This window comes from Galeopterus variegatus, unplaced genomic scaffold (assembly GCF_000696425.1).
Source record: "Galeopterus variegatus unplaced genomic scaffold, G_variegatus-3.0.2 Scaffold1897, whole genome shotgun sequence".
NCBI classification, from domain to species: Eukaryota; Metazoa; Chordata; class Mammalia; order Dermoptera; family Cynocephalidae; genus Galeopterus; species Galeopterus variegatus.
The window spans coordinates 180,921-197,894 of NW_007728008.1; the positions used below are offsets into that span (position 1 = coordinate 180,921).

Sequence of the window (16,974 nt, forward strand, 5' to 3'; positions counted from 1 at the left end):
CAGAAAATGGAAGTGTTTAGAGAACTAAAAATGGGGTTTCTAAAATGAAAATTTTAATAGAAAGACTAAAAGGTAAAGTCTTAGAGAAAGGAGACAAAAGGGACAGGATAGACAACAGGAAGAGAAATGATAAGAAAATAGTGGTTAAATCCAGAAACTCCAACATGCCAGCCAGAATCAGCATTTCAAGAGAGAGAGAAAAGTAAAAATTGAGAAGAGATAGGAATTATCAGCAAAATAAGAAAACTTTCCATAAAGAAAGAGCTGTGTTTTTAGAATGAAGGAATTTCAAGTGGCCAGAAAAATACATAGAGATTCCACTAAGACACATTGTCTTGAAATTTCAAACCATAGGCAGAAAGCTCTTGGAGAGCAGGAAAAAACACGTACTTATAATGTGTTGTAAATGGGAATGTTATTAAACTGCTGAACACTACCATTAAAGCCGAGCAGAAAAGAAGGAATGCCCTTCAAATTCTGAGTGCAAAAATGATTTTACCCAGAATGTTACTCCTGCCAAATTGTTGATCACAAATGCATTTTGAGACATATAAGCCTTTGCTTTAACTCAAATTTTACATTTATTCAGCTGGTCCACAAACCAGCATTCCAGACTGGGATAGAAATGGTTGTCTGCTTTGCAAACCTCTGGGTTGCTTCCTTGTACCTTCGGCTTCTAAGCAGTTCTATTGATGTGTGTAACTAATTCCCTACATTCAAGGGCATCTATTTTAAAATAGGAAGACAAAAAAAAAATCTTTAATATGATTTGTTTCCAGATTAAACCCTGAATAATACATGGTTATTCTCATAGAGTGGGATTGATGCTGGGAACGAGGGTTAGGGGATGGGAGGGTAATAAAAGATTTTTATTACTGTTATATTTTTATGTTGAGAAAATACTACTTTTGTCATTAAAATAATAATGGATATTTGTAAAGTGGAAAAGTTCATGTTTCACCCCTCGCTCACAGGTATGGAGAAGATAAACTTTTCAGGCGGAGAGCCATTTATTCAGGACCGGGGCGAATACCTGGGCCAGCTGGTCAAGTTCTGCAAAGAGGAGCTGCACCTGCCTAGTGTGAGCATTGTGAGCAATGGGAGCCTGATCCGGGAGAGGTGGTTCAAGAATTACGGTACGCTTGGCTGGGTGAGCTTTAGTTATTGTTACTGTGGGTTCCTGTATTTCCTTCCAGTGTTGGCCTTAGCCCAGACCTGCTGGGCAGCTGGAGGGAGGAAAAACAAATCTTGCTTATTCTAATCACTTTTCAATCTGCGCATGGCATTGTGGCAGTTTCAGTTCTGCAAGACTCTGAGCACACAGGTATGGAAAGAAAGATAACAAGAAATATTAGGAAACATGAGTATCCTGTACATTTCAATTTAGCAAATGTTAAGACTTATGGTCTTGGTTTAGTCACTAACGGAGAAAATTAACACATTTTACAGCCACGTAATAAAATATCTCTGTTGGGATTGGACTCCCAATGAGTATCCTGTACATTTCAATTTAGCAAATGTTAAGACTTATGGTCTTGGTTTAGTCACTAATGGAGAAAATTAACACATTTTACAGCCACGTAATAAAATATCTCTGTTGGGATTGGACTCCCAAGACTCAATGGCTAGTTGTACTCGTGACTCGGGCTTATCAGAGCAAAGGATACAGAACAAAAATAGCGGAATGAAGACGTGCATCACGAGTCAAGAGAGGTCAGACAAGGCTTCTGACTCTTCCCCCACTGGGGCCTTGCAGGTTGTGCGTTCTTTCTAGCCATGATTACAGGGTCATGTTTGAATGTCTTTGCACAGGAAGGCTCATTTGAGTCCTAGGGTCTAAAGCTTTTATGCAGGGCTTGTCATTTAGGCATCTACTGCTATGTAACCAGCCATGGAAACAGACTCAGGACCCCCAACAATGCATCCAAGTACACCATGAATTTTGCTAAAAATTCCTGACAAGTCTTGACAAGTTGACTCAACATGGCCCATTGCTACAGGCTTAAACACATCAGCAACTGGTGACATACAGAATATCGTAGCTGCCATATGCGCAGGCAGTGGCCAAGATTCCATTATGGCTCCAGACGCTCCTGGAAAGATGCAGGACTCAGCAAACAGATCTGCCTGGTTAAATCTTCCTTCACAAGAGCTTTGACAAGAAAAGCTGAGAGCAGGAGGAGGGAATATCACAGAAATACAGAAAAGGTTGGAGAGATGGCAGAATATAGCAAATGACTTAGAAATTCTCAGCTGACTTGGAAATCAACTAGGTAAAGCTTCAATATAACTGATAGGTCTCTATGATTTTGGTTTTGAACTTTTTATTTGGTTTGATTAGAGACCACATGTTCAGTTAGTTCCCTATCCCAATATAATATGCTATTAGAAATTTATTTTAAATCAATTTTTTTAAACATTTTCAGTTGTTTTCAATAATGAACAACTGCCCTATTCTGGCTCCAATTTGTGCAAGATGCTTTGGGCACATATGTTGCATACGAGTGACATGAAATTAACCCCAAAATAGGAATTAAAACTACTGTAATTGTAATGTTAAGGAATAGTTGCTTACAGAGTTCTGGGGATGCCCAGCTTCTATAATTTGAAAATAATTTTAAGAAAAAGAACTCAACTCTGGAAAGTCACAAAAACTAAGAAAACTCACTTAATCAATGGTGAAGAATAGCTGGGCCACAGAGAATGCCTGCTCTGGAGAGCTAAGCTGAGAGCATGTGGCAGCACTGGAGACTGAAGGAGCAACAGGAACATTAGAGTAGAAACTGATCATACAGAATTCAATGAAGCCTGGTCAGTTAGCTCAGTAGGTTAGAGCACTGTGTTATTACCCCAAGGTCAAGGGTTCAGATCCCCATACCAGCGAACCACCAAAAAAAAAAAAATAATAATAATAATAATAATAATAATAATAATAAAGAAAGCAAAAAAAAAAAAAGTTAACACAGAAGTCGAAGAAGAAGAGACCAAAACAAAGCTAATTCTCAACTTTTCCATGGTCCAATAGCAACCCACTATCACAGCTCTTCATACATTGTGTTGCAGGGAGGGGCCTGTTTATACTCAGGTTTCTACACCAGGCTTCCCTTTATCTTGGTTTTCAAGGAACCTGACACAGTTGTATCTGATATGGCATTGGATCTCTGTAAATATTTCGATGATGAATCAAATATACAAGACATGTCAAGGAGAAGCTAACTAGCTTGGCAACACAAAAAGATGGAAAAATATTCCATGCTCTTGGATTGGAAGAATTAACATTGTGAAAATGTCTATACTACCCATGATGATCTACAGATTCAATGCAATCCCCATCAAAACACCAATGACATTCTTCACAGAAATGGAAAAAACAATCTTACCTTTCACATGGAACAACAAAAGATCCTGAATAGCCAAAGCAATCCTGAGCAAAACAAGCAAACCTGGTGGCATAACACTACCTGACTTCAAATTATACTACAAAGCTATTGTAACCCAAACAGCATGGTATGGTATAAAAATAGATATTCAGACCAGTGGAGTAGAATTGAGAACCCAGAAATCACCCCTCAGGCTTACAGCCATCTAATATTGAACCAAAGGAACAAAAATCTACATTGGGGAAAACACTGTCTCTACAAGTGGTGCTGGGAAAACTGGATATCCATATGCAGAAGAATGAAACTAGATATGCATCTCTCACTATACACTAAAATCAACTCAAAATGGATTAAAGACTTAAGTATAAGACCTGAAACTGTAAAATTACTAAGGGAAAATATAGGCGAAACACTTCAGTAACTAGGTCTGGGCACAGACTTTATGAAGATGAGCCTGAAAGCACAGCAGCAAAAGAAAAAATAAATAAATGGGACTATATCAAACTAAAAAGCTTCTGCACAAAGGAAACAATCAACAGAGTGAAATGACAACCTACACAGAGTGGGAGAAAATTTTTTCTAACTATGCATCCAACGAGGGATTAATATCCAGAATATACAAGGAATGTAAGCAACTATACAGTAAAATATATATATTTTTATATATATATTTATATATATTTATATATATATTTATATATATTATAACTATACAGTAAAATATATATATATATATATATATATATATATATATAACACAATTAAAAAATGGGCAAAGGAGCTGCATATGTCCACTAAAGGGGAGGGGAGCGTGTAGCAATCCAGGAAACAAGCTGTAGTTCGGTTTTTAGAAGAATCCCTTGATCAGAAATTTTCCCTTTGCATTTTGTTGCTCTGTTTCCTGAAAATCACTTGGATATGCTCCTGATTTGTTCATCTACTGCTCTCATTCTTTGGTTCCCACTTATTCTTTCACTTTAAGAAAAAAACCGAGTAATTGTTGCAGAGGTCTCTGAATTTTGCAGCTGCCCTTTTGTAAGAAGCACTTTTCCCAAATAAAACATTTTTTTAAAAAGGAGCCAAATAGACATTTATCAAAGGAAGACATACAAATGGCCAACAGGTACATGAAAAAATGCTCAACATCACTAGTCATCAGGGAAATGCAAATTAAAACTACATTGAGATACCGCCTCACCCCAGTTAGACGGGCTATGATCAAAAAAGACGGTGAATAACAAATGCTGGTGAGGGTGTGGAGAGAAGGGAACACTCCTACACTGCTGGTGGGACTGTAAATTAGTACAGCCACTATGGAGAACAGTATGGAGGTTTCTCAGATAACTACAGATATAGATCTTCCATAAGACCCAGCAATCCCATTTCTGGGTATACATCCAGGGGAATGGAAATCATCATGTCGAAGGGATACCAGCACTCTCATGTTCATCGCAGCTCTGTTTACAATAATCAAGATATGGAACCAACCTAAATGCCCATCGATGGATGATTGGATAAGGAAACTGTGGTATATATACACCATGGAATACTACTCTGCCATAAAAAAGAATGAAATACTCCCATTTGCAACAACGTGGATGAACCTGGAGAAACTTATGTTGAGTGAAATAAACAAAGCACAGAGGGAAAATACCGCTTGTGCTCACTCATAAGTGGGAGCTAAGAGAGAAAGAAGGAAGGAAAGAAAGACCACAGTGGTGTGTTGTACTTGCAAATGGAGAGAACATTCCTTGGGCTACAAAGTGGAGTGGGGGGAAAGGGAGAGGGAGAGGGAGGTTAGGGATAATTGGGTGGGGGACACAGGGTACAAATGCATCTTGTGGTAATGGGTATGATGCCAGTATGAATCTGGCTCTCACATCATGGGCAGGAGGGGTGACAATCAGCTTTGCATCTCATGAATATTCATAACCAATAAAAAAGTACAGAGATCTGCTACAGAGCAATTTTACCTGTGTGATGGGAAAAAAAAAAAAGAGAAGTAAATCTATATTGCTCATAGATGAGTCTAGAGACCTCCAAAATATCTACCGGCCTCACAAATTGCATGATGCCTGTACAGAAATAAAAGGAAAGTCTCATTTAAATATATTAATAAGTGATTGCACATATGCAGAGTTTTAGAATGATTAAATGTATCTCCATTGTTTTGTTACGAGTATATATGCTTTTTTCAAGATTATGTTACACTAGTAACAAGTATAATTCATATCTTGGCGAGTTTTGTAGGTATAAAAAAAGGTCTTTTAAAAATGAAAACACAGATGCAAGCAAGATATGTTTTATTATAATGAGATATAAATAGTCTGAAGGGCTTAGTCCTTGGATAGAAAAGATTAAAGATGATCACTTTCTCTCAGGTGAATACTTGGACATTCTTGCCATCTCCTGTGACAGCTTTGATGAGCAAGTCAATGTCCTCATTGGCCGTGGTCAAGGAAAGAAGAACCACGTGGAAAATCTTCAAAAACTGAGGACATGGTGTAGGGATTATAGAGTGGCTTTCAAGATTAATTCAGTCATTAATCGATTCAATGTGGAAGAGGACATGAAAGAACAGATTAAAGCACTCAATCCCGTCCGCTGGAAAGTAAGTGCACAAGTTCATTTTAGTTGATCTTAATCAAGAAGAGATTTTATTTTTTCTTTCTTAAACTTATTTATCTATTTTTATGGAAACAATTGATTTCATATATTTGCATGGTACAGATTTCAATCTCAATACATATGTACAATACATGGCGATCAAATCAGGATAATTAGTATACTCATGCTTAGAAAATATCAGTCTTTGGTGGGAGAGGGGGAGGGGAAAGGGGTTAATGAGAAATTCGTTAAGGGTCAAGAAAAGACTTTCTTTGATGACACAGAAAACAATATTGATACAGAGAACTTTGGATCTGTTAAGCCAGCCCAGAAATCAGGTCCTTGGTCTCTCCTCCAGCTCTGTTAAACTTACAAGTATACTTTTCTTTGCCTCAATTTCCCCTTCTGAAAACTGGAACTGATTCTGTTCTGGAATATTGGGGGGATAAAGATAAAAAAAATACTCTAAGTGTTTGGAGATGTTCTGAAAAATATGAGGGTATTTCAAATAATTCATGGAAAAATAGAATTAAAAGGTAATACAAATCTTTCTGTGAATGTCTTGAAAACCCCTCGTATGTTCATATAAAGCCCAAATTTCTTCTTAAAACTGTTGGCTTATATAGAGATGGATAAATGTTCTTCAGAAGTTCTGATGCTACTAAGATTCCACTGAAATATTAGAAGACATTAGGATAAAGTCAGGCCCAATTGTAGCAAGATGGGGCTCTTATTCCGAGATTCATGCTTTCGGATTGGCCCCACTACTAGCTACTGAAAGTCTAAGGTTCACGCATTCACAAGCCAGCTCGACGCACATCGCACCCACAGTGTGCAGACTGTAAATTCACTATAAATTCAAGTTTTTTACCCTTGACTTTTCTCCAGAATCAACTCAGAGGGCTGATTAAAAAGCAGCTCTCGGACCTCACCTCACATCCACTGTCCTGTGCCTGTAGAGGCGGGCACAGTAGGGAGGGCTTGCACGAATCCTACTTTCAGCAAGGTGGCCTGGCGATGGTGGTGCAGCTATCCAGAATCTGTGCCTGGACCCAAACAGATGCAACTAAAGATAAGACGTAGAATTCAGTTCTAGCGAGAAAAAGCAATGTGGGCAAACTCATGTAATATAAAGCTATGTGTGGAAGGCTCCATGCAGGAGGTGGCATTTGGCTGTGCTCTGAAAGATGAAAAAATTTCCATAGGTGGGGAAGATATGACAAGGAAAGTCACATCCAGACTGGAGAGTAGGCCCATGTGGAGAAAAGCTTTTCTTTCAAAGTTGCCCTGAATGCTCTTTAAATCCCATATCAGCATCCTACTTAGGAACGGGAGATAGGGAAGGAATGTTATATTATTTTCTTGAGGCTGTCCTGCAATATGTGGAACAGGGTTAGGGGAAGCTGGAAATGCTACTTACTTTCAAAATTTTTAAACAGGTATGTTGAACTTGAACTTTTGGCTACATATAGAAGTAAGCTGGAATATCAGCCATACTCCTGGGCCTAAAAGGAACTGGGGAAAAAGAGGGAGAGAGAAAGCTAGAGAAAGAGGTGAGATAGGAAGGACAGGGACTATGACCCCATAGGGAGAGAGAGACCACACCAGGGGTCTAAGCCCCGAGAACCGCAGGTGGCTGGCCCTCTCCTTTACCTCCTCTCTCGTCTCTGTCCCCTTGTGCTGTTGCTGCCTTCTCATTACTCTCTCTGGCCTCCTTTCTTCAGACATATATAGATATGCAGAGATGGACAGATAGATTTTTTTTCTTTTCTCACAGCTTTGGTTACTCCTATTCGTGGCCTATTTCTCTGATCTTTTGATGCCCACTCTGGCTTCCATTTGCCTGGTTCACTCCACATTTGCTACGTCAAGATCCTGACTCTCTTGGCGGGAGGGACTTAGATCCTGCCTCTTTTGGAAGCCAATTTCTCCCAGGTCATTGATGTCTGCAGATTGTTAACTGATGTAAATGGACACCCTGGATCGGGTGCCCCTTCTGAGTCCAAGCACCCGTGTGGCTCAGAACCTGGTTTCCCAAGGTGGCCTCCTCCACCGTGAGGCTGTCAAACCGCAGGCACCATGAGTCATGTGCCCGTGCAACTGGACTGAACATGCACGGGGTTAACTCATCACATAGGATTCTTCAAGAGGGGGCTTTGCGCTTACCTGTAGGCTTGCTCCAGCAGCAACCGAGAGGGCTGCACCTATCCCTCCCCATCCAACCCCACCACCTTTGACCATTTCCCTCCTGCCAGCTCCTGCGGGCTGGTTTTCTCCCACAGAAACCCTTCCACTCCAGCTGGTTGGTTGTGGAATCTTCATCCTTGGGGCAAATGCCCATAAGGTGTCTTCACTCCTCTGATAGTGGACTTCACTTATAATCTAAACCTACACGCCAGGCACTCCCTACCTGACAGTTTTTTCCTCACCCCGAGCCTGAATGAGGCAGGGGTGGGTGGACACAGGGAGGAGTGACAGCCCCTCCCAAGGGGCTCACAGTCTATTGAGGAAGACGCCCTGAAAGCAAACAGGGAATATGCTGTGTGACCAGGGCCAGATGTCAGAGGACTGCAGAGCACAGAAGAACAAGAGAAACAGTGTGAACAAAGGCGGCAATGCTTAGAGCATCTTGAAATTAATTCTAGCTGAGTGCAATGGCATCAGAGTAGTTCAGAAGATGGCATTGATTAAGTTCTGTGTAGAATAACCCTTTCCGTAAGAACCCTTCAGCCCTGGGCTCTGCTCTGGCTCTGTGCTGGATTAGCTGTCATTCTTTGTCAACTTGGACTAGTTGCTTGTCTTCTCTGGGGCTGAGTTTTTCCTTTTCAGATGATATGGATAATATGTAACACATATGCACACACATTTATTTACTTAAAAGAACGTTGCAAAAGAATATTAATGGCTTTGGAAAACTGTTCTTATATATTGTTAAAAAAAAACCCAAACATTCTCTAGAGTCCTTAATAAGAATATATGAAAAATCAGCAGAAACAACAAAGTTTTGAAACTACTTTTTCTTGGTTTTAGGATGACAAGTAATTTATTTATTTCCTTATGCTTTTTTATGGTCCATATTTTCTTCAATAAACATCCATTGTTTTGTAGACTGCAAATATTAGACTATAAAAGAATATCAAACATAATCTAGACCAGTTTTTAAAAATTTATATTTTAATAATGTTTGTGCTTTTAACACCATATTTCTAAATTTCAGGACTAGCTCTCATATCTCCAAAGAAATGTCTTTATAAAATGTCTTTATTTCTAAGAGTTTTCTTTCATTAGAAGAGATGAAACTTGGATCAAGGGGAAGTCAGCCTTGGGGTAAAAAATGGTGAAAAGCTCTTTACAAAGCAAACACTACCCTTGTCTTTCAGGTCTTCCAGTGCCTCTTAATTGAGGGGGAGAATTCTGGAGAAGATGCAATAAGAAATGCAGAAAGATTTGTTATTAGTGATGAAGAATTTGAAGGATTCTTAGAGCGCCACAAAGAGGTGTCCTGTCTGGTGCCTGAATCTAACCAGAAGGTTGTATAAAGCAAAAGTGGTTTTGTTTACCATTTGTATTAGCTGTTTCTGTTGCTTATAACAGAATTCCTGAAACTGGATAATTTATAAAGAAATGAAATTTATTTCTTACAGTTTGTAGGATGAGAAGTCCACAGTCTAGGGGGAACATCTGGTGAGGGTCTCCTTCTTAGTGGGAAGTCTAGAGTTCTATGGTGACCAGGGTATCACATGGTGAATGGCCGAGCAGGAGAAAGCTAATCTCCTCACATTCTCTCCTTTTAAAGCCATAAGAACCATGCCCATTGCCCCCTATTAGACCATCAATGGATTAATCTGTTCACCAGGGTATAGTCCCCTCAATCTAATCACCTCCTAAAGTCCCATTTTTCAATTACATAGTAGGATTTCTTGCCCTCTTAACATTGTTATGATGTAGATGAAGCTTCCAATACATGAACCTGTGGGGGACACATTGACCTACAGCATCATCACACATTCAGGTTGATTCCAAAGAGGGGACTCTCTCACCTACAGGCTCCACACATGGTTATTTCAGAGGATTCAGAGTTAAGAAACAGGAGAAGTGCAGTCCCAGAGCCAGACCGGGTCAAGACTGTTGTAGCACCCGCCAGAGACCCACCAGAGGACTGACTGAAAAAGAGTCCGCACTCAGAAAATTGAATCAAAGGGAATTTATTCTGGCCAGACCGCAGCAGCCAATTCTGAACTGCGGCCCCCAGCCTAAGTTACTTTTGGTTTTTATGCTTAGCTTGGGCGATCATATGATCGCTTGTTTTAAAATTAGCCAATGCAAGCAAGACTCAAGTACATAAGCTAACTTTGTGGTTAGCATTCAGCAGGGGCTTTACAACCATCCCTCCCCCTCCCTATTCCTTCCTTAAACAAAAACAAAATGGATTTTTTACATAAAATGGTGTTACTTATGTTAACTTATGTTAACTTATGTTAACTGGCAGCTAGTGGTATCCTGTTAGGCATACAGGACGTTCTGCAAGAGCGAGCATACCTGGTTTACAGAAGCTGAAATATGCAAGTTATAGCAGAGCATAAAAATTTGCACAAAGGCAGGTTTTACATGGTTCAGTGATTGTAAGTTAAACCTCGGCAAAATGGCTTTTTGAGTATGGGTATATCGTACCTGGGTGTAAGGGCAGGAAGGAAACGTGGTTACTTGAGGAGGGGTCTGTTTTAGAGAGCTAGCCTATATCTCATCTACACAGGAAGGAGCTGAGAGCTGACCGTTTGTGGTTTTCTTGCTCATACAAGCACAAGCTTGTGACCACAGAGCTATAGAGTGCAGAAATGTATTTAGCTGTTTTTACAACTGAGACAAAGATTGGGTCAGTCATGTTAACCTGTAACATTCCCCACTGGTTTTGATCATGGGAGCAAATCTTTGCTTATTTATGGGTTAAGGTTATCTGAGTCTTCCTGGGAAATTTCATCGTAATGAGACCACAATACCAGTAGTTTTACAGCTTGTATTTTTTCTTTAACAAGGTTGGTGATTTTGTTGAGAATACATGGACCCACCATGAGTATTAGAAGTAAGAGTGTAATTGGGCCAATGAGACTGGAAATTAAGGTAGTTAACCATGGGGATTCAAACCAGTTAGAGGACTGTTCTCACTCTAAGTCCCGCTGCCTGATGCGTTCCTGTAACCTTTACATGGAGTCCTCAACGATCCCAGTATGATCTGTATATACACAGCCTTCTTCTTTTAAAGCAACACATAGTTCTCTTTGTTGTAAAACTAATAGATCAAGGCCTCTACGGTTTTGGAGGACTACCTCAATGAGGACAGAGAGGTCTTAAGATAAGAGATAGACTGTTCTATCTCTTCAAGGTCTCGTTCAGTGGTTCGTTGTAGCTTTAAGAGCACTGTATTGAGTGCCTAGGGCGGCCACTCTGGTGCTTAAACCAGCCAGTCCTATGATAGATGCTATAGTTATGAGAGTTATAGGTTCCCTTTTGTGTTTAGAGCTGCATCCTAACGAGAGCTCTGAAAGAAATTGGTCATCGGGGTGAACTGTAGCCCTGGGAAATAGTCTCACCAGGACACAATGGCCTTGATTTTTTAGTATTTCACCCGAGACGCCAGCAGTAATTCCAGAAGAACAGGGCCACCAGGTGCTGTTGGGGGTGGTAGTGATAGTATAAAGAGGCATTTACTGAAGCACTGTTTATGCAGGGTGTGTCAGGAGGTGGGTTACCTAGACAAGTGCCATTCCCTGAGACCTGTGTTAAGGTTGTACCAGGGCCGGGGTGGAGCGTGCAACGCCCGAGGTCAGGGGTTGAGGCAGTTGTATATTTATCTATGAGGGCTATACTCTCATAGTATGGGGGTTTGTTAGGAGGCATATCCAACATCCAGGCTCAGTGATGTTTGGGAACGTGTGGCTTACTAATTGATATGTCCCTCAGATTTGGTTTAATAGGCGTTGGTCAGGCCTGGTGTTATGAAAGGTAAAATTAGTGGCTGTATTTTTAATGGGGGCCAGCATCTGATTTGGGCTAATGGCTACAGCTTTAGTCAGGTTAGGGTCCAAAGAGGGGACTCTCTCATCTACAGGCTCCACACATGGTTATTTGAGAGGATTCAGAGTTGAGAAACGGGAGTGCAGTCCCAGAGCCAGACCCGGTCAAGACCCACCACGGATCTCCACCTCCCAGTGGTGGGGTCTTTAATGAGCTTGTTTCCCCGTCGCCAAATGGGTAGAATCGTACCTTGGAGGTGACATGATTGCATATATAATCATATATGCAATCTCTACTATAATTCATATATATACACACATATATATATATATATATATATATATATATATCTTCATATGTGTCATGTATATGACATTGTGCCTAAAAACAGAAGAAACTAATGACTGGTACTATGTTGATATCAACATCAACACAATATTTACTTGATTTATCTCTATGGACAATTTTAAAAGTTGGATAGAATGTAGAATAAATGTTTTGCCAGTTCTTTAGTTTTCTAATGTAATTACAATTGGATACATCCTATTAGCACAAATTTCATACGTAGATTAAAGTGTCCATCAAAGCATGTCTACACTATGGAGCTTCCAGGTATTAAGAAAGGCAGAGTAACTAATTGATGTGTTCTCAGAAGCTAAAGAAAAAAATAATTCCTCGCTCTTCCTGCCATAGTAGAGATACCTCCTTATTAATAAAAAAAAAGGAAATTAAAAAAGAATGATATATTGAAGTTATTACGTTCACCTTTATAATGTTTTGGACTTTAAAATTTTCCAAAATAAGAATTAGTTTTACTATTTGAAAAAGTACTGTAAGAACAGCTTCTCTCCTCTGCCATCTCAAATGCACATACAGCAAACTCTCTCCCACATGCTCACATAATATTAGGAATTCCAAGAGCAGAAATTCTCTTCTTACACTGTAGATCTTGGAGGCTCTTGATGTTTTAAGTGGTTAGAGTTTAAAAGGTGATGTTGAACCAAGCATGAGTAAGAAGATCCTCCTGGGGCAGGGCAGCCTTCCAAAGAAGAAGAAAAACACGCCTATTTGTGCACTATTTGATTTGATTTTTTTTAACCCAGTCAATTACATAGTTAAAGTGAGATCAAAGAAAATATGGTAGGTTCTAATAAATGTCACTGTTGAATCCCTCCTTTGTACAAAGGACTCCTAGCTCTTTTGGTCATCTCAGTTTTCACAAATGCTTCCTGAGCCAGGTTTTATTGTCCCCAGTGTGCACAGGATGAGAGTGAACCTTAGGCGTTCACTGACCTGACTTCTATAAGAGGCAAACCCAGGATTTTGATGACCACAAAGTCCATGAACTTTCCAGCCAGTTCATCAAACTTCAATGTGTACATGAATCACCTGGGATCTTGTTAAAGCAAAATTGTGATTCAGTAGGTCTGAGATGGGCCCACGGCTCCGCCCTTTGAACCTGCTCCCAGGTGACGCCCCTCCCCCACCTGATGTTCAATAGCAGGTGCATACTCGGCTGTGCACAGAGGTCAGCAGATTATGGAGGGAGGGACAAATCTGGCCTGCCACCTGTTTTAGCACCTAAACTCTTTAGCATGTAAGAATGACTGGGGAAAAAAATCAAATCAACAAAAATATTTGTGATGGATCAAAGTCATATAAAATTCAATTTTCGGGGCCCATAAAAAAATGTTTCAGTGGAGCTCAGCCATGTCCCTTCTCTTATGTATTATCTACAGTGGCTTTTGGGCTACGGTTGCAGAATTGATTAGTTGTGATAGAGACAGTGTGGTCTACAAAGCAGTAAATATTTACTGTCTGGCCCTTTACAGAAAAAAGTTTGCCAACCCCTACCTATAAGGGCAGCTATAGAAGGTACAACCACCTATAGGGAGCACAGGTATACCTTCTATATGCCTATCGAGGGCATCACTATTTACAAGTAATGTTAAAGTAATATTAAAGTCCTCAGATAAATCCACTTTTTAGCTCCCAGCTAATAGTATTAAAGAGAGTTCTGCTTTACAAATTGAAAAGGGGGGAAATTTGATGTATGGTGGACACAGTCACTGGGAACACTGAGTGACAGAGAAAAGGGCTTTCCACAGCTTGGGGAGGGTGGGGAAAGAATCCTGGGATTTCATTGTCAAAGAAGCCTTCAGGGTGGAGGTTCTGACTTCTGACGTTTTCTGCAAAGGGCAGAGAATTCAGGCTGCTTCAGTCTGTTGGAATCTGAATGGACACAAACAGATCCTCATCTTCTAAGGCAAATACTAAAAGGCACTAAAACAAGATGAGAAATGTTGCATTCAGAATAATAAAACACAGACAGACAAACATTGCAATATAGACAACTGAGAAATCATAATGAAAAATACACTTGAAACTAAATTTGTATTTCATTTCTCCTTTGCAGATGAAAGACTCCTACCTTATTTTGGATGAATATGTGAGTATTTCTAACAAGTTATAAAATTATCCCTTAAAAATTAATTAGGCAGCAATGCCAAAGTTGAGCTATAACGAACATGACCATTTAGTACATATTTGTACATCTTAATTAGCACTTCGTAGTTTTATTATCAGTGATTATTATTAATATTGCTCAGCCCTTGCTTCACTGTGTCGAGTTCTGAGCTAAGCACTTTGACAGAGCTTAGTGTGACCCTGTGGCCCTGTATTTGCACTAACCATCTGGCTACGTTGTCTCCACGTGGCTCTGCACCTCTGGATGTTGCATTGGTCCCAGTATCACACACAGCAGTCTTCTGTTTTTCTATCTTGGGCTGGAGGTTCTCCAGTGACAGGCCACCCAGTCTACTCTGCAGGGAGGTGATACACTTCACGTTATCTTGAGCAACCCAGACATGTCCCAGTATCACACACAGCAGTCTTCTGTTTTTCTATCTTGGGCTGGAGGTTCTCCAGTGATAGGCCACCCAGTCTACTCTGCAGGGAGGTGATACACTTCACGTTATCTTGAGCAACCCAGACATGGCCTGCTCACCCTCTGACTGAAACCGCTCAATTGTTAATTAAGCTAATTAAGACTTGCTGCTCCTCCTCAAATGCTGCTGATGTCACCCCTACCCCACTGCCTTCTACAGGAAAAGGAAAACCTATCCTCCTCAAGATTGGAAAACAAATCACTTTTCCCTTTCCCCTATATATTTATTTATTTATTTTTGGTCTAGATTCATAACCTTTGCCAATATTTCTAGCAAGGGACAAATAATTCCATCCAAAGAACTGTTATTAAGAAATGAGCTCCAACAAAAACCACAGGTCCAATATTTAAATTGGATTTGTTTTTTTCAAGAAGTACTTATTATGGCTTTTCAAATAGCATTATCTTCAAGTTAATCAAAGATGCTTTACAGCCATTCGATTTCTTATAAACATGAGCTTTCTTTATACAGCAAAAGGGGAAGAATGCTAACAAAAAATGTTCAGTTTACACATCCAAGGTAGGGAAGAAAATTCAAACAATTTATTTTTGGAGTGCAAATTATCATGATTGGCTGGGGATTTTGACCAATATTCCTCAGCAAACTATCTGGTCTCCATATAGTTGGAACAAACACAATTGAACCAAAATTTGCTTTTTTCCAATTTAATAATACTTGGATTCCATAGCGATTACTTGAGCTCTCTCAGAATGCTTGGTGCAGGTCATTAGAAGTGTGAGGACCTCACTCCTGCCTACAAAGCATTTAATTTAGGATGGAAATACAGGGCATATGTGGCTATTTTTGATCTGGTACCTGCCAATCTTAGGAGCTCCTTTCTGATCATTCTCTCCCTTTCTGAAAAGAAGCCTTTATTAATATTTGCACTTACACATGCATACACACAATTTTCCTTCCAGCAATATTATCCTCCTGCAGTTTTCTAAATACCCCATACTAGTTTATGCTTCTATGCTTTTCTAATACTGTTCCTTCCAATTCAAAATTTCAAAATATAATTACAATGTCAATATTTTGTGGAAGGCTTTCCCGTTACCACTCGCCCACCCCCCAGTGGAGGAAACTGTGTTCCATGTAACATATATATAATTTGTTTATTGTGCAATATAGTGTCCAAGGAGCCTTGCAAGGAGTTTGAATTTTCTTCCCGACCTTGGATGCATAAACTGAACAATTTTTGTTATCATCCTTCCCCTTTTTCAGCACAGTTCTCAATAAATACTTGTTGATGTGATTAGAATATCAAAAATTGTTTTGGATTGGTACCCTAAATTGAGTTTTACAGGATAAATTATATGGAAATATATCCATTTCTGTCATGAATTTTCTAGATGCGCTTTCTGAACTGTAGAAACGGACGGAAGGATCCTTCCAAGTCCATCCTGGATGTTGGAGTAGAAGAAGCTATAAAATTCAGTGGATTTGATGAAAAGATGTTTCTAAAGCGAGGAGGAAAATATGTATGGAGCAAGGCAGATCTGAAGCTGGACTGGTAAAGCTGAAAGTGGATCAAGAATTCAACTCACCTATGGGGAGAACTCCAGGTGTGGCTGTCATGGTCTGCCATACTATGAATTGTGCTGATATTTCTCAGTGGTTGAAAATGTAACTTCCTGTTACACATCACGTCTCATTATCTGTGGCCACTGGACATGCAAATGACTTGGATAACTGAAACCCATAGATAATGCAAAACCATCAACTTTAGTTCATTGGCTTGTTACCTTACTGTTATTGAGAAAGCATCTTTGTTTTTGAGTTTGATTTAGCTAAAAAAAGGGAGAGTACAGAGGAACAACAAAAAAAAAAAAAAAAAAAAAAAAGTAGCCTAGATAAGCCATCTGTATGCAGGGTCTATCATCCAGTGCAAAGACGCATTTGTAAGAAATAAGCTCCAATAATATCTGTGGGGACGATATTTAATTTGGACTTCATTTTTTCAACAAGGTTTATTATGATTCCTGTATTTCGATATTGAAGCTATTTTTTATTTTTTTTAGGTTTTT

General features: G+C 39.6%; 1 protein-coding gene across 1 annotated transcript in view; it reads left to right on the forward strand.

Annotated features, from left to right (window-relative positions):
* The window catches only part of RSAD2 (radical S-adenosyl methionine domain containing 2), a 23,947-nt gene extending 7,250 nt beyond the window's left edge, over positions 1 to 16,697 (forward strand). The window contains exons 2-6 of the mRNA XM_008579485.1: positions 975 to 1,136; positions 5,762 to 5,991; positions 9,368 to 9,517; positions 14,416 to 14,448; positions 16,300 to 16,697. Of these exons, the coding sequence (XP_008577707.1) occupies positions 975 to 1,136; positions 5,762 to 5,991; positions 9,368 to 9,517; positions 14,416 to 14,448; positions 16,300 to 16,464 (740 nt within the window). The 3' untranslated portion in view covers positions 16,465 to 16,697. The remainder of the gene's footprint in view (positions 1 to 974; positions 1,137 to 5,761; positions 5,992 to 9,367; positions 9,518 to 14,415; positions 14,449 to 16,299) is intronic.
* The last annotated feature ends 277 nt before the right edge of the window (positions 16,698 to 16,974 follow it).